Below are 26,623 nucleotides of genomic sequence, written 5' to 3'. Positions count from 1 at the left end.
ATGCTGAGCGAAATAAGTCAATCAGAGAAAGACATGTATCATATGACCTCACTGATATAAGGAATTCTTAATCTCAGGAAACAAACTGAGGGTTGCTGGAGTGGGGGGTGGGGTGGGAGGGATGGGGTGGCTGGGTGATAGACCCTGGGGAGGGTATGTGCTCTGGTAAGCGCTGTGAATTGTGCAAGACTGTTGAATCTCAGATCTGTACCTCTGAAACAAATAATGCAATATATGTTAAGAAAAAAAAAAGAAGAAGGTAGCGGGAGGGGAAGAATGAAGCGGGGGAAATCGGAGGGGTAGACGAACCATGAGAGACGATGGACTCTGAAAAACAAACAGGGTTCTAGAGGGGAGGGAGGTGGGAGGATGGGTTAGCCTGGTGGTGGGTGTTGAGGAGGGCACATTCTGCATGGAGCACTGGGTGTTATGCACAAACAATGAATCATGGGACACTACATCTAAAACTAATGATGTAATGTATGGGGATTAACATAAGAATAAAAAAAAACCAAACTGATTTCTAAGCTGCCTTCCAACTTAAAGATTGGGTATTTTTGGGTGATGACTATTGCAAATTAATGATTTGTTTGATTAATAATATTTCATTTAGCACTTATGTGGCAAGTCCCATGTTAAGCAATTGATATGTATTATATACTTGAATTCTCACACAACCCTATGAAGTGGATTCTGGGGTGTCCTCTTTTACAGATAAGGACGATGAGATTTAAAAATGTTAAATGAATTGCCCAAGTGAGCTGCAGAACTATTTGTGGGATTCAAACTCACATCTAATTCTAGAGCTCATAGCCTTAATTTGCTTAGTTTGTTATACTGACTCCCCTGTGACTCACTTATTAGTTTAATAACAAATGATAGTGTAGTGTATCAAAATAATGCTTGTTGTATCTGTCTTTATAGGAAAACTAGACCTTTCCAGCTGATGCTGTAGTTGAAATACATAAATGAGATCCCTAACTTTTATAGTTTTGAAAGGCGATCTAGTATTAGAGTCAATTCAGTTCTTTTAGGAATTCTGATAACCAGTTTCTCTTAACAAGTCAAATGCCTGTTTTCAAGATTTAAATCATTCTTCTGTATAAATGTGTAAAAAAAAAAGTTTATGTATAACTGCAAAAAATATTGACTTTAATATTTGGTTATTCTCTATTCAGAAGGAATTTTGCAGGTTTACCAGTTACATTTTATTTGGTTATAGATGTACCTATTAAATTCCTAAGTGATAGTGCTGCATTTGTGTTTGAATTATGGTCTAAATTTGAATATCCACTGATGAATATTTGGAAATTTTATTAAAATTTACCATTTCTAGAAAGTTGTCGAGTTTAACAGTGAATGTTTTTGTTTAATTCTAGGGGGAAATTTGCAGTGGTGAGGAAATGTATAAAGAAAGATTCTGGAAAAGAATTTGCAGCAAAGTTCATGAGAAAAAGAAGAAAAGGTCAAGATTGTCGGATGGAAATAATTCATGAGATTGCAGTTCTTGAACTAGCACAGGACAATCCATGGGTCATTAATTTACATGAAGTCTATGAAACTCCATCAGAAATGATCTTAGTTCTGGAATAGTAAGTATTGTTTTCCTTAGATAAAGTTTGTTTGATAGTCCACACTTCATAGGATGCTAGTCATCTGTGATATGTTGTTGCAGCCTGGCTCTGGAAATCTGAAGACTTTCCAGAACTTTTTCATGTGTTTCTCTTTTTAATTCGGAAAACACCAGATTAATAAGAATGCATGTATATTAGACTTTTTATTTTCATTCTTTAATGAAATCCTTCTGACAGTAAAGTTCTCTTATGTTCTTATTAGAGGCATTCTTCAGAAAGTAAGTGGTAACACGGTAATACTAAAATAAGAGACATGTTACAATCCCTTACATGTTCATATAGTCTGAGTTGTTAATCTCCCTTCTTTCAGAAACGATTGTTTTGATTCATACCATGTTTTCATTTGAGTAAGTAGAGAGTGTGTAGGAAACAGCTTTGGAAAATGAAGTTTTTTCCTCTTAAGAAATCCTGTTTTCCTCTAGCGGAGGGCAGCTCCAGGGAGTTGTACAAAATGGACAGTTTTTCTAGGAAGGAGGGTGTGGCAAAAAGCTATTAGCAAAAGAAAAGAAAGGATTGTTTCAGGCAAGATCGCCTTCCCTTGTGGGAAGGGCAGGGGGTCTTACTAGGTGGGATTACCTCATCTTCTTTTGGGGGGATGGAGAGGGCCCATGTGAGATTCCTCACTGATGTTGGTCAGAAATTTTCTGACTGACTGGTTAAGACTTACACTTCTGGGGGCGGTTGAAACTGCAGTGAGCGTAGGTATTAATTAAGCCCCAGTTTGGGGATTTGGTCTAAGTGATACCATTTTGGGCCTGTGCTTTTCTTTTTAACAGATATGAAGAGAAATTCCACATAGACATACGTATATATAAATGGCCTATATGTACATGAAAAATATTGATTCTTACGATTTTTATAATGTAAATTTGAAAATAAGTTTTCAATTTCCCCTTATAAGAGTGGCAAAAATCATAAAGAGAAAATGATATTCATGGGCTGAACCATCAGATTTATACTACAGGTGGGAGTATTCATTGGTGCAACTTTCCTGGAGGACAGACTGGAGTTATGTATCAAAAACTTAAAAAAAAAAAACAACCCACAACACTCTTTAATCCAGCAATTTCACTTACATATTTTTTCACAAGGCAATAATCAGGCAGTTGGGCAAAGATGTGTTAGAAAATATTTAGTGAATTTTTTTTTTTAATGTAGCAAAAAAGAAATAACCTAATTGTTCAATAGAGAGGGGTTGGTTGGTTAAGTAAGTGATAATGTCACAAAGTGAATTACTGTGCAGTCATTTAAAAAAAGCTAAGGTGGATCCAAATGTTTCGACATGGATTTTTTTTTTAATATTGTTAAAAAGAAAAAAGTTAAAAAATGTGTAGTGTTGTTTTTAAAAAATTTAAAAATTTGTAGAAAGCAAATTCTGGATGGCTAAAATAGTGGTTTCCTCTTGATAATTAACTCAAGAGCATCGTGTTCATAAATTTTAATTCCATAATTTCACTTCTAGGAATCCCTTCTAAAGGAATTATAAAACGTGAACAGTGAGAAGTACAAAAGTGTTTCACACAGGGTATTTTTAATTATAATCGGAAAAATATTAAAAATGGGATGGGTAACAAATGTAGTATATGTGGATCATACCTGAATAAAGTTGTTTTCCAACTTAGAAAAAAAAAAAAAGCTGGTTTAGGAATCTCATATATAAATGCCCTGCCTACCTAGGTTTTTGGTTTCCAGTTTGTTTTGGAGAGGATCAAGGCAGAATTAGAAGTTGATTCTAGAAAAGACTTTGTGAAGTATTATTCTCTGACCAGATTCCTCTCCTGTTCTCACCAAACCTGCTCTTCAGCCTTTAATCCTGAGCTCTTCTCAGGTCCCCTGTCTTTCAGCCAGCCCCTGCCTTTTTTCTTTCCCGTGATTCCCTTTCTTCTTCAGTAGTTAGTTTGGCTGACCTCTCGCCAGCACCTCGCATTATTTCCTTCTTCCTCCTAGTCTTCCTCGGCAAGTCCTTTGGCCAGTTTGGAACCCCAGCCTGTGCTTCCTCCTGCACACTCGGGGAAGATTTGTGTCATCTTTGACCTGCTTGTTACAAGCGTGAAGGGTCCTCAGATGGGCTTTCGCTGTCGTTGGGTCATTCTTTACCTAATCTCTCATTCTTTTAATGTGTCGTCCCCACCCCCACCCCCCACCCCCCGCCTCCCCTGCCAGGATCTACTCAAAACTTTTAACACACTTCCTACATCACCACTTTCCATCTTTTCTCAGATACCTACCAGCAGGCACCCTCCCTTGGCATCCTTCACCCTTTCCCTTTTGTTCGAAGTTTCCACTGCTTAACTCTGAGGCTGAGACCTTAACTTGGGCTCTTTAATTCTCTTCCTTCCTTTTCTAGGGCCATTGTTTTGTCTTTAAATCAGTTCGCTGACCTCTGTCAGCTCTTCAGCCCCTCTTCCAAGGCGGTTCTTTTCCTTTGTCTTCCAGTGTTGCTGTCTCTCTTATCCTAAAATTCCTTTTCCTCAGCTTTGACTGTCTTTAAACCATGGTCCTGGCTTGCTCTTTCCTTTACTGCTGTACTTTTTAAAGGAGCAGGCTGACTTTACAGCTTTCCTCACCTTCTAGTCCATTTTGTTCTTCGCTGTTCCATGCATCCGCCATTACTCTCATTCTGCCGCACCTGCTCTTCTCAAACCATTTGCCAAAATCTGTCTCCTCTTTTTAGTGTTCACTCCACTTCTCACTCTCTCTAAACACTTTATTATACCTTTCTTGAAATGATGTCCTTTCTTGGCTTTCAGGGTCCTCTTTTTTTTTTTTAAATCTGTCACAGCCTTTTACCCTGCTTCTACTGTATGAACACAAGTGCTCCCCAGAGTTCCTTAGTGTTGTTCTTGTCATATATTTATATTCTGTACATTTACTCTGATAACAATTTATGTTTGTGGCTTCAGCTATTATTTACATGTGATTTTTTCCAAATCTTTGTCTCCAACCTTGGACCTTCTAAGTTCTAACTGCCTACTGCGTATCTCTGTATCCAACCACACATCATTATCAATTCAGGATCAATATGTGTGCACTCCTGCATTGCCCTGATAATGCCTGTTTTTCTCTTGTTCCCCATTTCCATTGTTACCCCATTAATTTCATAGCTCAGGCTAGAAACCTTGACTCTATCCTCATTTCCCTTATCTCCTTTAAAAGCATGTATATAATAAATTACCAAGTCTTCCACGTAAGCCTCACCCCTGCATCCCTTTTTCTTGGTACTTGCTGTTTCTCCTCTGTTTTGGGTCCTCATCGTCTCTCCCATGGACTCTCAGTAGCTTCTTGGCTGATCACCCTGGCTTCAATTCTAGGATGTTCCGCAGGCTTCTGTTAGGTAACTAAGACGTAGATGTGGTGATACTATTCCCTTGCTTAGAAATCTTTGGTGGCTTCTTTTGATTCAGTGATCATGGTTTTAGAACCACAGATCAATATGATTTGGCTAAAAATGTGTTCTACTTTTTGTTGGAAGGTAAAGTCTTAGAAATAAATTTTTAGATACTGAGATATCAAAATTCTTGGCCACATCCATAGATTATTGTTAGGGAAACAGGCAGGTTTATGTTGACCGTGTCACTAATGCATTTCACATACACTTAAGTATCCTCCATATGCACTAGGTGCTAATAGGTGCTGGTGGTATAAAAGTAAAAACAGCATAGCCTCTTCCTTCCAGGTGCTACAGGTTTAGTGAAGGAGAGAAGAATGATTGCAGCAGTGTTGGTGTTTACTAGAAATGCTTGCTAGTTGCTGTGGGAACACAAAGTATAATATTCGTGTTAAGAATTTACTGTGTGCCAGGCACTATGCTAAGTCTTTCAGCCAGCTTTATGTAAATTATTTATATGCTTTATATACATTATTTGTTTTATTTTTAAAATTTTTTCTAGCTTTATTGAGATATAGTTGACATAAAGCATTTTGTAAGTTATGTATTGTGTAATGATTACCACCAGAGCATTAGCTTAACACCTGCATCAGGTCATATAATTACTTTGTGTGTGTGTGTGTGTGTGTGTGGTAAGAACATTTAAGATTTACTCTCTTAGCAACTTTCAAGTATATAATATAGTATTATTAACTATCACCACTCTGCTGTACATTAAATCTCCAGAATTTACTTGTCTTGTAACTGGAAGTTTGTTCCCTTTGACCAGTATCTCTCCTTTTCCTCCACCTCCCCACCCACTGGTAACCACCATTCTAGTCTCTGTTGCTAGGAGCTTTGCTTTTTTAGATTCCACATGTAAGTGGAATATGTTTCTGTGGCTGAATAATATCCCATTATATGTATAACTTCTTCTTTGTCCATTCTTCCATTCATCCATTCATGGACGCTTAGGTGTTTTCATATCTTGGCTATTGTGATTAATGCTTCAGTGAACATGGGAGTGTAAATCTTTTTGAGATTCTGTTTTCATTTCTTTTGTATATATACCAGAAGTGGGATTGCTAGATCATATGGAAGTTCTGTTCTTAATTCTTCGATGAACTCCATACTGTTTTCTTTTTTAAAGATTTTACTTATTTGACAGAGCAAGAGAGCAAAAGCAGGGGGAGCAATAGAAGGAGAGGGAGAAGCAGGCTCCCCACTGAGCAGGGAGCCCCATGCAGGACTCTATCCCAGAACCCTGGGATTATGACCTGAGCCGAAGGCAGACGCTTACCGGACTGAGCCACCCAGGCGCCCCCATACTGTTTTCCGTACTGGCTGCACCACTCTACATTCCCACTAGCAGTGCCCAAGGATTCCCTTTTCTCCACATCTTTGCCAACACATGTCTGTGTAGTGGAAAATAAGCACTAAAGTAAATATACTATAATACAACCGTGGAAGTCTTGCTGTAGCTAAAAGATAGGGCACAACAAAACTTGTAGCATTTCTCTGGCTTCTATGTGAAGAAAGATACTTCATGTGAAGTGGTTGGTAATGTTCTTATACTTCCTGTTAACAGTACTTAACAGATGCTTTTAAATGTTGCACACTGTTCTTTAGGATAATTTTGTTTAGTTCTACTCATTAATATGACAGTTAATGGGGTCAAGCTTACATTTAAGCAGATGTAAACTGGGATGATTGCAGACTGTATCAGAGGGTGTGCAAGTCTTGCTGGTCACTGAAGGCTAGGCTAGCCTTTGCAGCTTCTTTAATAGTCTCATTTGAAATACATCCTTGGAAATTTTCAGAAAACTGTAGTTTTATACTTCATATTCTGTGCTTATGTAAACTACTTAACTTGTTGGGAAAACAAAGGAAACCCTTACGTTAAAGCAAGGATGGGTACACCTTATAGTGGAAAGAAGTTATAATAAATTGCTCTTAAAGTTTAAGTAAATAAATCTTCTCACTTACGTAAATGGACCTTTATTGAATTTTATTGTGAATGGTGGTAATGAGCTGAGAGACATTGCTGGGAGACTTTCTTCAACCAAGATACAGTTCTTTGTTTTAGTTGAGGAACACGGACAGTTCTGAGTTGTAACTGGCAAATTGTGGTGTGTGCGTGCAGAGGGCCATATGTTACGTCCTGGTGTATCTCTAGCTGCTTGGGACTGAGTTGACCCAGCTCATACTGACTTTTGCTTTAGGTCATCAAATCCATATTAACAGTATACGGTATTGGCAGGCTGCAATTAATTTACTCTGTAATTATGTTGTGAATGTTCACCATTTCTTTTCTTATGACTTGTATATTACTTTAACCGTGCCTGAATATGTGATGGGCATTTTACAGTTAAATACATAAAAATGATTTTAATGCTTTCATATTTGTTTCTTTTTTTTTTTTTTAAAGATTTTATTTATTTATTTGATAGAGAGAGACACAGCGAGAGAGGGAACACAAGCAGGAGGAGCGGGAGAGGGAGAAGCAGGCTTCCCAAGGAGCAGGGAGCCCAATGCGGGGCTTGATCCCAGGATCCTGGGATCATGACCTGAGCCGAAGGCAGACGCTTAACGACTGAGCCACCCAGGCGCCCCCATATTTGTTTCTTAATACTATAATCAAAATATAATAAAAAATCAGTTGTATAGGTTTAGCCAAAATGAAAACCTTATCAGCCAATGATCACCTGCAACTGTTCAGCTAAACTTAAATATGTTCTTATCTAATTTTGGTGACAAATTGTCTTTCCTTATATGGGCAGAATTTGGAAATAGGTTGCTTAACAGAAAAGGAAAGAAAAAAAGAACTAAATTATCATACTGAAAGGAAATTAATAAGTAGCTCTGGTCTGAGAGCAGCATGGCTGTTTGGAGTTATATATTTCATGTCAATTTTGTAACAACTTTATGAAAGCAACCCAGTCTATTTTTTTTTTAAACACATACAAGAAATTTTGAGATATGACATGAGCTGTCATTTATGGTATGAACAAAGTGTTTAAGTATGGACTTTCTGCCAAAGAGAAATAAAAATTTTTAAATGTTGATTATTTTTTTTCCTCTTATTGGCAAAATTATTTGGAGGAAAACAAACAAACTGAGATGCTTTGCTCAGAGGTTAGAAGAAAGTTGAAATCAGTATTGCACTTTTGGTGAGGATAGGCTCTTCCTATTAAAATTTTAAATGCACATTCCCTTCACTCCAGCTGGTTCGTTCTAGGTGTCTACACTTGGGAGCTCTTGGCACATGAACAAATGTGTGAGAAACTGTGATGTGCCTTCTCATCACAACATTGTTTATAATTGTGAATAATTAGGAAGAAAGTAAATGTCCTTTAAAGGGGTTTTGTTTCTCCCTCTCCTCCCTGCTCATGCTCTCTCTCTCTCTCTCGTTATCTCTCTGTCTCTCAAATAAATAAATAAAATCTTAAAAAGAGAAATTTTCACTTGAAAGTATGTTAATATATTTTACTATTAAAGTTTAATTCTTGAAGTTCTTAAAGTGATGTTTTTATTTAGCTTTGGAAATGTTAATCTTACCTCATATTAGAAGCTTCATATTTTTATTTAAAAAAGAAAAATGGATTTAGGCAAGTAGACAGACATTTACACACACTCAAATTATAGTTTATCTAAATAAAGATACTTAATGTGTAAAATATTAAGAACAAAAAAAGGCTAAATATTTTTTATGAGCCCTTTCCCTTTATAATTAAAGCGTGCTTCTGTCCTTCTCTAGTGCTGCTGGGGGTGAAATCTTTGACCAGTGTGTTGCAGACAGAGAAGAAGCCTTTAAAGAAAAGGATGTTCAAAGACTCATGAGGCAGATATTAGAAGGTGTCCACTTTTTACATGCTCATGATGTAGTTCATCTTGACTTGAAGGTAAGATCTGAATTACTTTACAGTTTTGAAATGGCTAGAGAATGACCCTCCAGGTCTAAAGTATTTAGCAGTGATTAATTCAAACATTTAAAACACAAGTTTGTGTGTTTTATAAGGTAATACGGAAATAAAGGTTGAGTCTATTCTTATCCTCTTGCCAGTTAGTTTTATCAAGGAGGTAAAGTACATGTGTGTACATAGAAAGGTAAATAATAATACATTGCCCCAAAAAATGAAGCTTAGAGGATATTGGTAGGATAGGTGAACTCTTCCCGATAAGAGACAGGGTTTAAGCTAGACCTTAAAAAATTAGGATTTAGATAGAGAAAATACAGGAATGTAGAAAATAGAAGATAAAATTCTATCACAAGAGTTAGGAAAACTTGCTGGGCAAACATAAATGGAATAGCGTCACTGGAATTGAGAAATGAAATAGGAGATATTGACAATTGAGAAAAGGCCAGATTCTAGGGGTTTCGAATGTCATGAAGAGGAAGATGACCTTTTAGCAGGAATATCTGAAAAACAGTGTTGTAGAAAATTAGGCAGGCAGCAATAAATAAAATAGAGAACTAAAGAGATTCAAGGCAGGTAGATACAGAATTTAAAATTATCAAAGAAGGAAAGGGAGGAGGGAAGAAAGAATACACAAAGGGCAGCATATCAGTTATGATGCTTTCAGGTAATCAGAATGCTGGCTGAGAGTCGGGGAAGCAAAAAAGGAAATTTTATTGGCTAAAAAGTCCAGGTATAATTCTAACTTAAGGTATGACACTATTCATTGATTCAGATATTACAAGTAGTTGGTTTTTCTTCAGTCTCCAGCTCTGCCTTCTCAAAATGGCAAGAAGACGGTAAGTTAGATGCCGCCATTTTAGCCTTGGAATTGTCCAGAGATGCAGCAGGAAAGAGTCAGGTTCTACTTTTATTAGCTCTTTCAGAAGTCCTGAGATTCACTGTCACCAAACCAACTTCGATTGATCCGGAACTAAGAAGTGTGCAGGGGGGATGGTGCAGGGTTCTGACTGGCCAGGCCAGCATGACCAGTGTCATTTGCTCTAACCCTGGAGGGGTAAATTCCTTCTCCCATCCCACTTGTTTTTCGGACCAAGAGTGGGGAAGGGTTGGATTCTCAGACCAGTTCTGTTTCTAGAAGAACAGAGGGTGGGTGGGTGCTCAGGAGACAGACAGTGAATGCCCACGACAAGTATCCTTAGCAGATTCCTTCAGGCATCTGGGGGAGAGGAGTCTAAGATCCCTGTTGATGGTTGCTTCCATATTGAGTCCAGGTACGGCTGTGGGGAAAGGACACATTCCTCAAGGAACACACCAGTGACTCCGGTTCTTTCTCAGCCAGAGGAGATAGGGTTAAAGAAGGAAGGTAACCTGAGGAGACTGGACCCCTGGACCCAAAAAAGGCTTTCCTCTCCTGGACTTCCGCAGCTTCATTTTACTCAGCATCTGCCAATCTATCTTGACTCCTGCTGTAGTTTGCCTTCTGGCAGAAAGGAGACGCTCACGGCAGTGGCTCTCCGGCTGTGACAGGGATCAGGATCACCAGGAGAGGCTTGTTAAAGCAAAGGCTAGGCCCCAGTTCCAGAGTTTCTGATTCACAGTAGGGCCATGGGAGACTGGTACTTGGGGTCCAGGCACCATTTTGAGAACTGCTGCAGTCAGGTGCGCTGGGACACCCAGTAGATAGCCCACAGCACACGAGGCCCTAACCCTCCGCATTATGGTCTTAGGAGGGGGAGAGCCTTGAGAAGCAAATAGATTTAGATGAGGTCAGGAAGGTGGAGCCCCCATGATGGGATCAGTGCTCTCGTAAGAAGAGGAAGAGACAGCAGAGCTCCCTTTCTCACTGCCACGTGAAGATACAGCAAGAAGGTGGCCGTCTATAAGAAAGGAAGCGAGCCCTCGCTAAGAATCAGATAATCTGCTGTCACCTTGATCTTGGACTTCCCAACCTCCAGATCTAAGAGCAATAAATGTCAGTTGCTTAAGCCACACAGTTTATGGAATTTTGTTATAGCAGGCTAGCCAAGCAGACTGAGACAGAAGGAGACTATGTTTCACATAATAAAGGTTTATTTTATTTAAAAAAAAAAAAAAGATATCCCACAGCGTGAATAGCAGTGTTTAATCTTCACTGCATGAAGGACACGCTCAAGGAAGAGTGTACAGGAATGTATAGTGTGTACTTCGGAGGCTGACTCCTAAAGTAAACTTGATAAAAGTCCATCTGAAATAAGGTAGAAGGGCAATAGGTATTCCTTCAAATACTAGTTTCGTACAGAAAAATACTGGGGAAAGAAAACAATTTGGAAACTTTCTTGTTCTTTTCTGAAAAATGCCAGTTTACATTCGTCTTGTAAACAGATATTTTTCTCAAGGATATTAATTTTTTAATACAGTGGCTAAAACGCATGGTTAGAACACTGTAGACTGTGGTAGGTGAAGTGGCATTTTTGGAAGGCACGTGTGGTCATGTGAGTGGAGTCCCAGGATGTGAAAGCTGAAGTGGCTGTAGAGGTCACCTAGGTAAAACCCTCACAGCTAGCTGAGGGAACTGGGCCTTTGTTTTTTTCCCTTGAGTCTGTCATATGCTTCGAAATTCAAAGATCCTTACTACAAGAAATACCCATCTCGGGAAATCGGATGGGTAGACGAACCATGAGAGATGATGGACTCTGAAAAACAAACAGGGTTCTAGAGGGGAGGGGGGTGGGAGGATGGGTTGGCCTGATGATGGGTATTAAAGAAGGCACGTTCTGCATGGAGCACTGGCTGTTATGCACAAACAATGAATCATGGAACACTTCATCTAAAACTAATGATGTAATGTATGGGGATTAACATAAGAATAAAAAAAAGAAAAAAAAAAAAAAAGAAAGAAATACCCATCTCTGCCTCCCTCGGGGACACTTAGCCAGCCGGAAGAGATGGTCTCTGCAGTCCAGACTTCAGTGGACTCAGACTTTAAGAAGACTCAGTTAGTGTCAGCCATGCAGAAGAGTTCCCACAAGTAATGTTTGTACTGAGCTTTTTTTTTTTTTATGTTGGGTTTTACACACTTAACTTTAGAAAGTCCTATATTTATTTTTTATGATGTTTTGCTAGTTTTGTGATGTAAAAAGGACTTCCAGGAATGAACCCCAATTTAAATAACATTGCACTTATAGGAAATACGCTTTCGATTTATGACAGCTCAACCTTTAACTATTATTCAGGAACTAATTAAGTAGCAGGTCAGACAGGTTGCCAGCACCATGTGTCATGGGTCTTTGATGTTACTTGAAAGCAGCTGAAGGTGAAAATTAACTCTGTATTTACTCAAGGAAATTATATCCCCTTCTCCCCAGTACCCTCAGTATAAATCATATTCCTTTCTCCCGAGTACACTTGGTGTAAAATTCTTTCTGGATTTAATAGAGGCTTTGATGATGGGCCTTTGATGTTAGACCCTGGACTCTTCATATGTCCTAGGCCCAGAGGAGCTAGAAGACTGGGTGGCCTGGTGAGTTCTCAGCCGTCCCTCTGCCTCATAGTGGTCACAGGTGCAGTCACATGTGTCCCTATGTGAACCGCTGAAGGGGGAAGGTTGCAGACGGAGTTGGTGTGGCAGCCGTGCAGATGGGAATGATTTTTACCGCAAGGTCCTCTCCAGTTGACTTTCTGTGACCTCTCTGAGTCTGGACAGAGAGTCTCCTGTCCCACACCTTTTAATAGCCGTCTGCCCCGTGACAGTTTATGCTTATAATGTTGACTCTTGAGTCTCCATAAGAGCTGGGAAGCTACAAAGCTAAATATGTTTCCTAAAGTTTTAATTCTGTGCAAATTGACAATCCCCATGTCTAGGGTAACTTTGAGTTAGTAGACTCTTTATTCTCCCATTATGGTTAAAATGGGAAATTCTTCTCCCAGAGACAAGAAGTAGTTAGAAGTTAGAATAACTATTGTAGTTGCTCCTATAAAAGAGATAATTGTCACAATGGGAAATATGCTACTTGGTTTCAGGTCAGACCCCAGATGGGCAGTTTGCCAAAAGACTGATTCACTGATGACTCTCAGCCAGATATCTTAAATTGAACATGGCAAATGCTTTGAGCGGTAGCAGATGCGGATCTTGGACTGTTTAGAGGACTACAAAAATAGAAAAGACACTAAACTGTGATTAAGGGAAAGCCCATTTATTTCATGTACATCGTGGCAGGATTGACAAATCTGAGAAACAATAACTCTACCAAAGTCAGGACAGAGCTAAAAGCCTCAAAATAATCTCAGTTGGTGACTTAGTCATTGGCATAGTGGCCTGCTTTTACTTCAGTCAGGGATGGACTTGACCAGAAAGAACACACAGAAATCCAGTCTCTTTGTTGGTTAGATCTTTTAGCAGTTCTGTGCTAGGTACTCAGTCATTAGCTTGTCCACCCTGTTACATGTATATGATGAGAAGCAGGGGAGCAGACCAGGAACTAGGAGCTGGAACTTTCCCTTTTGAGATTTAAGTTGGTCACTGACAGTTTGAGCATCAGTGTATTACTTGAAAGAGGGGTGACATTTCTAAACAGACTCCCAAACTAAGTTGGACAGTAGTATTAACCTCTTTCTGTACCTGGGTGTTAATAAATTAAAAAATCCACTTGAATTTTCATTGCCTGATAAAAATGTTCCTGAAAATTTTGTTCATGGTACCTTAAGGCTAATTAAGCAAGGTAGCCTCAACTTTACAGTGATCTTATCCCGGGGTGATTGTTCAGTGACTGTTCAGTGGGCTATATATATAGGAAGAAAGGATTTCCCGATGAAGCAGAGAAATACGATTTTACAAAGATCTCCCTACGGCCTTTGTCTGTTTGAGGACAGTTTGTGTGTTTCCTGTTTCTTCCACTGTCATTGTCTCTCCATTGACCTTCTTGTTTTCTCTTACCACCTGGATTTCATGCATCCTCAACAGAATTAGGTATCATGAGCCACAACTTCTTTTTTTTTTTTTTTTTTAAGATTTTATTTATTTTTGACAGAGAGAGGGTGTACAAGCTGGGGAAGAAGCAGGCAGAGGGAGAGGGAGAAGCAGGTTCCCCACCAAGCAGGGAGCCTGACACGGGGCTTGATCCCAGTACCCCGGGATCATGACCTGAGCCGAAGGCAGATGCCCAACCGTCTGAGCCACCCAGGCGCCCCGAGCCACAACTTCTTTATCATGAACTGGATTCCCTAGAAAGGAGGTCTAACTAAGCTGTAATGCCGGTGTACTTTTCTTTGTTTTCAGCACAGATGCTTCACTTCCTTGAAGTGGGTATATTTTGCCATCAAAGACTGACGGATTATAGTCCTGTGATTGTACTTATGTTTTATTTAGAAGAGTACGGTCTGTTTCTGAAACGTATCTGTGGTCACACCAGGGCACAGTTGGCAGAAGCTGCGTAAGAAGCATTACCTGTGAAATCCCATGAAAAGAGCTCTGATTGTGAGCTATGTTATTTCCTAGCAGTCCCTCTGTCATCTATTTAATGTCTCTCACTTTGGTAGATGATGCAAGTGACGGGGCCTAGATTTCAGACACAGTAACATTTTAATAATTTGATCACATTAATTTAGAATTTACTACATTACCACCACACCAACTAGGTTTTACATGATTACTAAAGAAAGCATTTCCCAGGGAGTGTACAGTGTAAACAAAATGTAAGGGGAAAACATTTCCGCTATTTTAAGGGAACAAATGGTATTTAAGACCATATACAGACTGTGCATGTTGTAGTAATCACAGACGGCCCTCATGATGTGGTGAAGATTTCCACTTAGCAATATTTCTCTCGGAATTTTTTAGGTACTGGGAAGGGCAAAACATGTTCAGTGATGAATATATATCACAGAGGCAACTTCACTTATCTAATTTGTCTGAATAATGACGTTTGATTTTACTATAGGATTTCATTAATGTAGTAACACTAAAATTGCCTTGAGAAGTCTTGGGACTCCTAATCCTAGGTTTTTTCCTGAAGATATAGCTAGAAGCCAATTAACAAAGAGAATATAGCTTTATAATGGAGTTTGTTTATACACATTACCAAAACCTCTCTTTATTTTATCATTGAGAAGAGAAATTGATTCTAACACTGATCAGTTGCGCATTTTCAACCCTTCTGCGTTTGTGGCAGGAGGGGTGCTTTATCTGGTTTGGATTAATTTATAACAATTTAGCTCACCGCTGCAGTGCAGACTTCTGTAGTGACAGCAATTGGTTGTTTTTGTCTTTCTGTTCAGTTCTAAGTTTTACTGTAGCCAGAACTTTCTATGATTAAGAAAACAGTTTTTTGTACAAAATTACAGATTACACTGAGCCACAGGGTGGTGGTTTTCACTTTAGACAGAAAGTCTGAGTTTTTATGAGTAAGTTTTCAAGATGAACTACCATTCCATAATTGTATAGTGGTAACAAATTAGGACATTATGCAAGAGATGTTAAGAATTTCCTGAACATTTATTAGGGTATCATTTGGATTTTTTTTTGTTTTTTTTGAACTAAGGGAGTTTATAGCTGCACTGTTCAATCCAGTAACACTGGCCGTTTGTGGCTGTTGAGCCCTTGAGAACAGAGATGTGCTCAAAGTGTGAACTCCATGCCAGATTTCAAGGACTTAGTATGGGGGGGAAAAAGTAAAATAGCTCAATAATTTTACATTTTACATATTACATATTGAATTAAAGAAATATTAAAATTAGTTTCACCTGTTTCATGTTATTTTTTATAATATGTCTACTAGAAAATTTTAAATTATTTTCTGTGACTTGCATTACCTTTCCATAGGACAGCACTGGTTTGAGGACATCCACAGATAATTAAGCCAGAATGACGTGTAATATAAAGATCACTTAGCCTCTCAACTTATTTTTCAACCTATTATAATCTAGGTTTTTCTCGCACGGTTTTACTAAGAATTACTTCTTCAGAAGTCTTTCAGAGGTGGTTTATTTGCTGTATTCAGTGGCCTCTTCTTGGTCCTCATTCTTCCCCGTGTCCTGTTTGACCCTTTCCTTCCTGACTTTCTTACTACAACATGGTGCCTAGGTCCTTAGCCTCACTTCTCAGACTATTTCTGAGCGCCCTCGTCACTCTTGTTGCTTTCCGTTATAGATGTAGTTACCGGCCAAAACTCATCTTGGCCACTTCTCTTCCTCTCGTTTACTTCCATGGTTTTAGTCTTGCCTCTGTGTCCTTGTCCTCCAGAGCAGTATCCTCAGCCTTGTATTCTCTCCAGACTGAATTTCCAACTGTCCTGGGCGGTTCTGCAGGCACCTCAGATTCTGGGTCTGAGAATCCGAATCGAACCAATGGTCTTCGCTTGCTGACCTGACTGTATTAGTCACTGATGAAAGCACCTTATTGTTCCTGCTTCTACACAGCATCAGTCACAGTGGGCTGTGGATTTTGCCACTGTAATGTGTAACGTGTCGTCTTCTTTTTTTTTTTATTCCATGCTTCATCATAGCTTCCGCACTCTGTCTCTCTCTCCCTTTCAAGACTTTAAAAACAGGGTAGAGGCACATTCTTCAAAGACCTGTTCTTGTATTTGATAACCCCTCGCACACATCATGCTGTATATTAGCTCACCTGTGTATACTTTGGCGTGTGGCCTGTTCTTTCCCTGGAATGTCCTCTTGTCCTCCCCTCTGGTCTGCCTTCTGCCAGTTCTTCCAGAATGGCTCACAAAGCCCTCCGATTCCCGTTCCTCCCCCCCCATTTGCTTACCAGTCTTGTGCCTGCCACCCCACTTGTCCCTTCCACCTTCGTGCTGTCCTCCAGTTTGCAGTTCCTCCACTCGTAGCTTGTCCTTGCCTCTGGCGAGGTCTTTCCTCTCTCTGGGATGCTCCCTGCCCACCCCAGCCCCAAAGTATTCTGCCGTGACTGGCTCCTTCATGGCTCCAATACCGCCTCCTCAGAGGAACCTTCCCTGACTACGGTGAACATCACACACACATGCACACAGACGACACCCAGCAGACACTCTCTCATCCATTTCCCTACTCCCAGTTCTCCTTAGTGCTTCAGAGCACCCGAGGAGTTACTACTTATTCGCACTTGCTTGTCCCCATGGGAATGTAAGGCTCCAAAAAGAACATGGGACTTAACGTCTTCTTTTCTGTTATTTTCCCAGTAGGCAGTCAATACAATTTTTTTGAATAAGCGACAGAAACCTTTCTCTTCTCCAGGGCCTGCTCACTCTCCTCCTGTATAATTCTCCAAGGCTGCATTATTCCCTCTTATTTATTGATTGCCTGAGTGCTTTGTCCACGGCAGCACTTGTCGAGCCTGATGGTCCTCCCCTCTGTTTTCTCTTCTGATGACGAACTGTCACTAGAGACTTGTGGTTGCTCCGATTTACAGTGCCTCCACTGCGGACACGAAGTAGACATTTTAGGATTCTTTTTTATAGTCAGTTATGTCCCTTCCATTCAAGCAGCACCTTCTGTGTGCCTCCTGTGGGCTGGCCCTGATCCCGGTGCTGTCACCGTGCCCAGTGCTGTGTGACGCGTGGAGCCACAGTCTTCCTTCTGTGTGTCTGAATCCAGACTTTGGGCAGCCTACAAGCGTTTTCATAATAGAGAAGAGCAGGATGGATGGTTGGGTTGACAGTAACCCTTTTAAAAGAGAGGGACCACCTAGACCTCAACTTCCTGTTTCATATTGCAGCTCTTCACTGTTGAACGTTGTTAGAAGCTTCTTCACTGCCATCCTAGGTCTTCTCAGCAAGCTGACTCTAGGCGAAGAAGAATGGGGGAAAGAGTACACAAAGATAACTGTTGTGAGAGAGCGAGCATGGCAGGTAGGAGAGACTGAACAGTGTCTGCTGAGACGGTCTCCACTGTCGCCGAGCCAAGGGGAACAGGTTTATGATGAGTCTGGAGAGCCAGGCAGGAGCTCGAACCAGCCGGGGTTTGTATGCCCCGTTAAGGTGTTTGGAAGTTAAGACTAATGGGAAGCTACTGAAGGGTTTAGGCAGGGGGGTGACAGATCGGATTTATATGGTGCAAAAGATCCTTCTGTCTACAGTATGGGCAAAATAGAGCCTAGCAAACCATTTAGAGGCTGTGGCAATTGAGCACAAAACTGATGGTACCTTGAATGGGTGTTCTATAGTTGGAGAGAAATAAAGTCTAGAAATGCTTACATTTGTGATTTAAACTCAGTAGGATGTAGTGAAACCTTAGCTAAATGAGGAGAAAGTGGGGAGAGAGGAATGACCAAGGTGATTCTTGGTGTTTTCTTCTACCTTGCTGGGTGAGAGTGGCATTCCCTGAGGTGACAGTCATTGGCATACGGGGAATCTGATTCGGGAGGGAAAATAGTCTGGTTTGGGCATGCTGAATTTGAGTAGCTGTGAGACATCAAAGGGGAGAGGTTAGGTAAGCAGTTGGTTGAAGAGGTCTGAGCCAGAGATAAAAATCTGTGACTCATAATGTCTAGGTGATAATTAAGTCCTGGGTGCAGATACACTGTGTCAGGTGAGAGTGTGGCGTGTAAAGAGCGAAGAGCCTCAAGATCAGGCCGTGGGAAACCCACTGAGTGGGCCTGCTAAAGGAAGATGAACCAACAAAGGAGACAGAAGCAGTAGCCAGAGAGTTAGGAGGAAAACCAGGATAGTGGTTTGTTGTGGAAGCCAAGAGAAAAAGCGTCTATAAACAAGGAACGAGCAGCCACAGTGTCAGGCACTGCTAAGGTGGTGGTCGGGAAAGCGTGGAATCAGGTCATTAGATCGCAGTGACCTAGTGACCTGCGGCAGAGGGAGGAGGAGACAGAAGTCAGATGGAGGGGTTGGATATGCGTGGAAGGAAAGGCAGTGCTAGCGTTCATTGTAAACCTCTGGCGGGAGAACCACAGTGTGACGGAGGGGACAGGAAGATACAATAACCCAACAGTGGAACAGGTCTGTCATGTACAAGATGTTGTGGAGTAGAGAGAGGGGGCAGGCATCAGACCCTCCCTGGAGGGCCAGAGGGGGCGTCACAGAAGGCTTTCTTGAGGCACCAGTGCTTTGTTGAGACCTGCCGTGGATGGAGTGAACGATGAAACTAAATTTGCCAGGCAGAGAAGGGGAGAGGGCTTCCTGAGCAGAGGGAATACAGAAGGCAAAGGTGTGAGACATGGGCGTGCATGTCTTGTGTAGGGATTATAGCTTGTTGGAATTGGAACGCAGATTGCCTGTGGGATGGGGGCAGGAAGTTAATCGTGAAGAGGAGGCGGAAGCCAGATCATAAAAACATCTGGGGTGCTGTAGTGAGGTATTTATACTTTATTGGTACCAGTGGTTCTCAGTTTATCTTTGGAAATATTCTTAATGGCAGAAGACAGTAAGTACAGACCCTTTCTGAAGCAACATAAACTTTTCTTTCAAAGGTCATTTTATTTTAAAAAATGGAAATGAATTTTATATTCTAGTGCATAATATATGTTTGACTTTTTATGTAAAAGTGCCTTAGGTTATTTGGGTAAAAGAAAAAAATGACCCCAGGAAGATGAACCTTATTGATTCTGTGGCCTTGGGTAGCTCTCTCTTGGCCTGTCCTCAGATACGTCCCATTTGAGAGTGTGTCCATTGGTGAGGATCATCATCAGACTTACATTATGGCAAGATCACTGTACAGTGAAGGGTGGGTTGAAGGTGGGGGAAAACTAGAGGCAGGAGGGTAGTGGTCCAGGTAAGAAATGATGAAAGCCCAAACTTGAAGCAGTGGGGGTTTTGAGATTTAGGACATAGCATTGGCATGCCGGTGACTTCACTAGGTTGAGACATGGTTGAAAAGGAAGGAGACAGAATACTTTAGGAGGATTCCCCCAAGTGCCTGACCTGGGCATTGACATTGGGAGTATAGAAGGAGAGGCGTGGGGTCGGTGGGGTCGAAGGAAGAGCCCTTGCCTGAGCTGTTTACTGAACTGATGGCCTTGCTCATTAGTGGGAGTTGAAAGTGTGGCCCATTTCAGCCAAATGAAAAGATCTGATTTTAATTGGATCTATGAGTCAGCGAAGGGCTCAGGATGGAAGTCATCAGCAAGTAAGTGGTGGTTGAAGCTTTGATAGTAGATGAGATAGTAGAGGCCAGCCAGCGAGAGATCTGGGGTCACAGCAATATTTAAAAGGAGGGAAAAAGGAAAAAAATCTCGAGAAAATGGTGAGAGAGCTCTCGAGGAGGAAAGTATCCAAGAGCACATAGAAGGGTGGTTTGCCAGGCCAAATTATACAGCAGTCAGTGCCTACAAAATGGTGCCTTGAAAGACATTCATTAGATTTGGTGGGTCTTTGATTATTAAAGATTTTGCGATCTTATTGAGAACAGCTAGATCTAAGAGAGGGGGCAAAATCCAGATTCAGCTGCACTGAGAAGTGCTCGCAAGTGTACAAGACCGTGCCTTCTAGAAGCTGAGCTTTGAGGGAGTAGCAGGGAGTGAGTGTGTTGGCTAGAAAGAAATGCAGAGTCTTAGAGGATATTTTTGTATGAGTGGCTTGGTTTTGTTTTTAAGATGGGGTAGATGCACATTTCTGTGCTGAGCAGGAGCCAGTATAAGGGAAGAGACTGTGTAAGGCCTGTTGTCTTACACATCGTAAATATATTGTAAAAATACTTGTTTAATGAATGACTGCTTACTGTTAAATTTGTCAATCTTAGTTTCACAGGCAAGCTGTATGTGTTTTAAGGGCTACTTGCTCTTTCTGTATTATTTTTTTAGCCTCAGAATATTCTGCTGACAAGTGAATCTCCACTGGGTGACATTAAGATAGTTGATTTTGGTCTTTCAAGAATAATGAAGAACAGTGAAGAGCTCCGAGAAATTATGGGTACTCCTGAATATGTGGGTAAGTACTCGTAAGAGTGGGTTATGTTCTGTGTTTGGGGTCAAGCATCGTCTTCGTTAGGGAACTCACCTGTGGCGTGGGAATAGTGGGGCCAGCCATCTGCTGTGTTAAAATTCTGCCATCAGAGAGCCCTTCTTTTGTATAAAAATTTAAAAATGGTTAACATTAAAGAGTAAAGTACCAAACTGATGATCCCTTTCCTGAAGGGAATCAAGAGAATTTGAAGGGATTGCTTCTAAGAGGAATCAAAGAGGATTTTCCTTAACAAAGTGTAGGATACCAGGTTATCTGAAGGTGGGAGGATATTTAACAAGTAAGGACCTCTGAAGAACTTTAAGTTCATCATAAACATTGTTAAAGTAATGGCAAGCCCTGTGAAACAGAGGGCATTCTGTTGGATTAATGCAAGGTTGGGAGCTTCTGGAAGAAAGAAAAAAGCGCTATGCCTTGAAGGTACTAGTAAAAGAGCAGCTGAAGTGATGAACCGTGGCTTTTAGGTTTGGTACAAAAATAAGTAAACCATGACTTTTTTGATAGACCGGAAGAACAACAGGATGCTAAGGGATTCGTGGCCTGAATGAGGTTTAAAAAAAAAAAAATAAGAAAAGATATCTGTAAGCAGAACAAGGCGGTGAAATAATCTAAAGGCTGTGACCAGGAGTTTACAATATTAACATTTAAAATTTCAGAGATGAAACAGTTCTTCGTAATTACTAGGCCTGCGATGTAGCTGTGGAAGGGCTGTGTAGACCTGTAGGTCCAGAAGCGCGGACGCCAGGCTGCCCGGGTCATAGACACGAGTGTGGACGTTGTCCAGGGGGCGGCAGGCGGGTGAGGAGGCTGTAGAGAAGGCCTGGGCCCCAAGGGAAGAATATTTACCTGAGGTTAGAGGTGTGAAGTGGACGGACAGGCTGTCTGCATTCTAGACTAGGGCGTGCGGCAGCCTCGGCCTCCTTTCAGAGGGGAGACGGGACTGGGGCAGCTCTGGTGGGACTTCGTTTACAAGGGAGAGTCAATTCCAGGGGACAGATAGGGTTGAGGAAAACAAAGCTGTTCGGCAGTGATGGGACAAAATCTAACTCAAAGCTTTTAAAGTAAGTCCTACGATTTGAAACAGATCCTTAATTAGGTAATAAAAGATAGCACGGTGGGCAGGAAAACCACCTTCAAAACGTTGATGCGCTTTTCGTGGGCTAGAATACTTAAATTTCAGTGCGCGTCATGACCACTCAGTAAGCTTTGAGGATGGGGCTTAACGGGGCCTCCTCTTGGAAAGCCCGGGTCCTTCAGCCGGTCGCTTGAGAGCTTTGTCAACGAGAGGGAAAGCGGAATGATGGGCTGTGAGTTGAGAACCCTGTAGGAGTTATTGCCCTGAAGGAGTTTTGTTATGTTTTATGCTTTCTATTCTCTGGGTAAATTCTGTTTTCTACCAAGAACTTTATATTTTCCCTCCAAAAAACAGAACTATCTTTATTATAAAAGTAATTCCCAATCCAAGAAAACTAAAAATAATTCAGAACTATATAATAGAGAAAAACAAAGGGGCCTCTCCTCTCATTCTTTCCTGCACTTGCAGAGGTGAGTGTAAGCCTCGCAGCTTGTTTTCCTCACAGAATCATCTGTCTGGGCTCCGTCTGCTTCCTCTGCCAACTGTGCATGTGACCTCAGTCCCGAAATCTCTTTATACCTCCCATTCCTCTGTCCCTAAAATGGGGCTGTCATAGTACTGCTTTACTGGATTTGCTCTGTCAAGCTCTTAGATCCATGTTCAGCTTATAATAAACACAGGAAAGGAAGCTACTGTTACTTCCTGCTCCCTCCTCCCAGCATCTTTTACTCTTTGGTCTCTTATTTCACTTTCTCCTCGAGTAGTTTGGGTGCTGTGCATTTCATTTTAAATTTCCTAGTAGTTTCTTTTAAAACCTTAGAATGATGTTCATAACCTCTGTTTCACAACTCAGTATCAGAGGTTGAAGTTGAGGAAATTAGCCTACCTAGCATTTTCTCCCAACCTTTTCTTCCTCATATTGTGTGTCGTGTGTTGGGGGGGGGGGTCCCCAACCAGTGTTGAGTATGTGACTCGAGTGTTTTGTTTTTTCTTAGGATTAGAACATCTTCATCCCCCCCCTTTTTTTTAATTACCACAGTTGTTTAGTCTTTGATCTGTTTTTAAATGGATTCAATACTTGATTGCCTGTCTTTTCTTCCTACTTTTGAAAAAACTCATTTGGTTGACTGGATTGTATCAATGAGTGAGTTTTTCTTTCAAGGAGGATTTTCGTGAATTTCTCCTAAGTTCTTGCACATTTGAGAATGCCTTTTGTATTGCTTTATGTGTGACAGCAGTTTAGTTAAATGTTATCAAAGCATGCTGTTTTTCAGGACTCTACAGAGGCAACTTTGTTGTCTTTGTGTATAGTGCATGTCAAATGAGAATGCTGTTTTTCTTTAACCCTGTTGACGGACTTTCTATCAGTGGGCAGACATTTTAATAAGCCCCCTCTGGCTCCAGTATGGAGAACAGATCAGGGAGGTGGAATGAGTGGAGGTCAGGAGGGGAAGGTGCCACGGACTCGGTGGGGGCGGTAGGGAAGCAGAGTCGTGGATGGCATCGAGAAAGATTTAAAAGCAGTTATCTGTTAGATAGGATGCTTGATTTTAGCGGGTATGGGAAGAGGAAGGTGTCACAGTTGTCAGTTTCTATTACAGCACTTAAGCATTCAGATATTTTTTAAAATATTAAGACCCAACAATGGAGGGTGCTGGTGGGAAAATAAGTTAATTACATCTAGTCAGACTTTACAGTAATTCATAATAACTTATATAAATGTTATTTCACGTTAGCCCAAATCTTGATGGTGTCTTAATAGAGTTTCTGATGAGTATTTTAAAAAAATACTCATTTCAAAGAGCAAATTAGGAATTTTTTTTCACACAGCTGAATGTTTTCTTGTTTCTAATACTAGCTCCCGAGATTCTTAGTTATGATCCTATCAGCATGGCGACGGATATGTGGTAAGTTACTTACGAAAAATTGATCAGATGGGTTTCAAGAAATGAGTATGATACTAATTTTTCTTACATTTTCATTCTAATTTAGGAGCATTGGAGTGCTAACATATGTCATGCTCACTGGAGTGTCACCTTTCTTAGGTGATAATAAACAAGAAACATTCCTAAACATCTCTCGGATGAGTTTAAGTTATTCTGAGGAAGAGTTTGATGTTGTGTCTGAGTCAGCTGTTGACTTCATCAAGACACTTTTAGTTAAGAAACCTGAGTAAGTATTTAGTTAATATTGATCTTTGTCAATTTTTGAGTGATCTGCTCTGAACAAAAGCAGGTTAAACTGAAACACCAAAATGAAGGCAGGAAAATGTAGCCATTAAACTAGATGAAACCTTGAGCTTATTATATCTGTTGAAAGAAAATGTCAAAAATGAAAACGTTTCTTAGAAAACAGTGAGCTGCATCTCAGTCTGACAGATACTGTCTATCTGTTTTTGGTCTTCCAAAAGGGCTTTTCAGAGATATCTTACTTAAAACTATTGTTCAACATTGTGGGAATGGCATTTGCACACAAATGCCAAAACTTCTAGTCTTATTCCGGGATCACAATAAGATTCTTGTCAACTCTTCATACTTCCCCAAATATAATACAATAAATATACCTTATGCTCTAACTTACATATTTTTAAGATTTTATTTTTTAAGTAATGTCTACAACCCAGTATGGGGCTCAAACTCAACCCTGAGATCAAGAGTCGCACGCTCTCCCGACAGCCAGCCAGGTGTCCCCCAATATGCTCTAATTTATAATTGAAGTTTTATTTTTTATTTTTATTTTTTTAAGATTGTATTTATTTGAGAAAGAGAGAGAACGAGTCGAGGGCAGAGGCAGAGGGAGGAGCAGACTCCCCGCTGAGCAGGGAGCCCAATGAGGGGCTCCATCCCGGGACCCTGAGATCATGACCTGAGCCGAAGGCAGACGCTTACCTGAGCCACCCAGGCGCCTCTGTAATTGAAGTTTTAAACTATCTTGTCTTAAGGGTGAAATGTGTTTCTTTTTAAAGAGATCGAGCCACAGCCGAAGAATGTCTAAAACATCCGTGGTTGACAGAGAGCAGTATTCAGGATCCTTCTTTCAAGGTGAAAGGGGCATTAGAAGAAGCAAATGCGCTCCAAGAAGGTGATTCTGTGCCTGAAATTAATTCAGATACTCAGAAACCAGAAACCGAGGAATCAGTTGTAACAGAGGAGTTAATTGTATTTACTTCATATACTTTAGGACAATGCAGACAGTCTGAAAAAGAGAAAATGGAGCAAAAGGCCATTTCCAAACGATTTAAATTTGAGGAACCTTTGCTACAAGAAATTCCAGGAGAATTTATCTACTGAGCAGTACTTCCCTTTAGAACTTTAAGATTTCTACATTGAAACCATTATTATTATTTATGGACTTCTGGCCAAATGGTACATGTACTGAAAGTGGATAAACCAGGTATCACTGATAGAAACTCAAATAACTTTGTCAAACTTGTGGAGTTAGATATATCAAGACAGATTTATAAAGCTGCCAACCAGGAGTTTTAACGGGTAAAGTTTTATCTGTGTCAATGTTATTTTTTTAAGAAGGGAGATGTTTGAACCTTTTGTTTCTAAATCTTGTTTCTCCAGAATGAGAATTTGTTATGCAAAGATACCTGTATTTACTTTCTTTAAAAATCTAAGTAAAAGTGCCAAATTAACATCTTTGTAAATCTATTTTGCAGTATTCATGTGTATCTGTATCTGCATATTTGTATGTTGATATCTTTGCTAAAACTGATACCTTTTCACTTTGGATTTTTTGAGGGGAGTAAGCTTTTTAATTAGGTATCTTCCAAATTTTGAGTCCTAGAATAACATCCGCTAGAGTTTGATAATGTCTTATTTTTATATTTTATTACTGCTTTATATTGACTTGATTCGACTTCTGTCGTCCTTGTTTTTGCCTAATGCTTGTAACCTATCAGTGAAAAGCCCTGGCTAATTTCTTTTTTCTTCAGTGTCACTAGTAAGAGTGGTGTTGATTTTTCACCTCAAACTATTCTGGTTTTAAGGTCAAGGTTAACCCAAGTGCTGACCTCTCGCCGTTTCCCTCAGCACGCCTTACCCGTCTGCGTGCTCTCAGGAGACGGACCCATGCCACCTTCTCACGTGCTTGTCACCTAATTTGGGTCACTTGCAAGTGTCAGTGTGATCTGATCAACACGGTGGTTGCTTTGGTCAGTGAAGGACGCTGTTGCATTGTTTTTGTTAATAAAACCCCCCAGAGAGGGTAAGAGGTGGAGCATCTTCGTCCTAGCCATTGAGCCTCCACTTCTGTGGAGTTTATGTGCCCTCAGACTATACTGGGAAACGTTATAAAAAGCCACAATATTTATAAACTTTGTTTTGTTCATAAAAAATTGGACCTTGGATACTTTGTCATCAGGGGAGCAGCCACGTTCCCAGAAGACTTACAAGAATTTAAGTTGATTAGGATGTATGTAGGCCCCACAGTGAACAATACATTCCTATTAAACAGTGGAAACGTACAAGTGTACGCCGTGTAACTTAAACAACTAAATATCCTTCTCACACGAAAACGTCTGAGTAGTGTCCTTATTTACCTTTTATTAGGCTCGGGGCGTTAAGGCACTTGTGAATACAGTGGGTCTGTCCCCCGAGCGGGGGCTCTCGGGGGCTCACGCGATGCGCTCTGCCGCGTGAGTTCTCAGGTGCCAAGAGCCGTGACCGGGACAGCCCCTGACCACCTGCTGTGGCGCGTGAGCCGTGTAGTGTGTGGGACCCTGACCCCCCTGGTCTGTCATCAGCCCC

General features: G+C 40.7%; 1 protein-coding gene across 1 annotated transcript in view; it reads left to right on the top strand.

Moving 5' to 3' along the window:
• The window catches only part of STK17A (serine/threonine kinase 17a), a 36,430-nt gene extending 10,039 nt beyond the window's left edge, over positions 1–26,391 (top strand). Inside the window, exons 2-7 of the mRNA XM_035026499.1 lie at positions 1,380–1,592; positions 8,759–8,903; positions 20,635–20,761; positions 23,728–23,776; positions 23,862–24,041; positions 24,835–26,391. Coding sequence (XP_034882390.1) covers positions 1,380–1,592; positions 8,759–8,903; positions 20,635–20,761; positions 23,728–23,776; positions 23,862–24,041; positions 24,835–25,159 — 1,039 coding nt within the window. The 3' untranslated portion in view covers positions 25,160–26,391. The remainder of the gene's footprint in view (positions 1–1,379; positions 1,593–8,758; positions 8,904–20,634; positions 20,762–23,727; positions 23,777–23,861; positions 24,042–24,834) is intronic.
• Positions 26,392–26,623: the final 232 nt, after the last annotated feature.

The sequence above is a fragment of the Mirounga leonina genome, unplaced genomic scaffold (assembly GCF_011800145.1).
Source record: "Mirounga leonina isolate KUSES-001 unplaced genomic scaffold, KU_Mleo_1.0 Mir_199, whole genome shotgun sequence".
In the NCBI taxonomy this organism is placed as follows: Eukaryota; Metazoa; Chordata; class Mammalia; order Carnivora; family Phocidae; genus Mirounga; species Mirounga leonina.
This window is presented reverse-complemented; position numbering and strand designations above follow the sequence as displayed.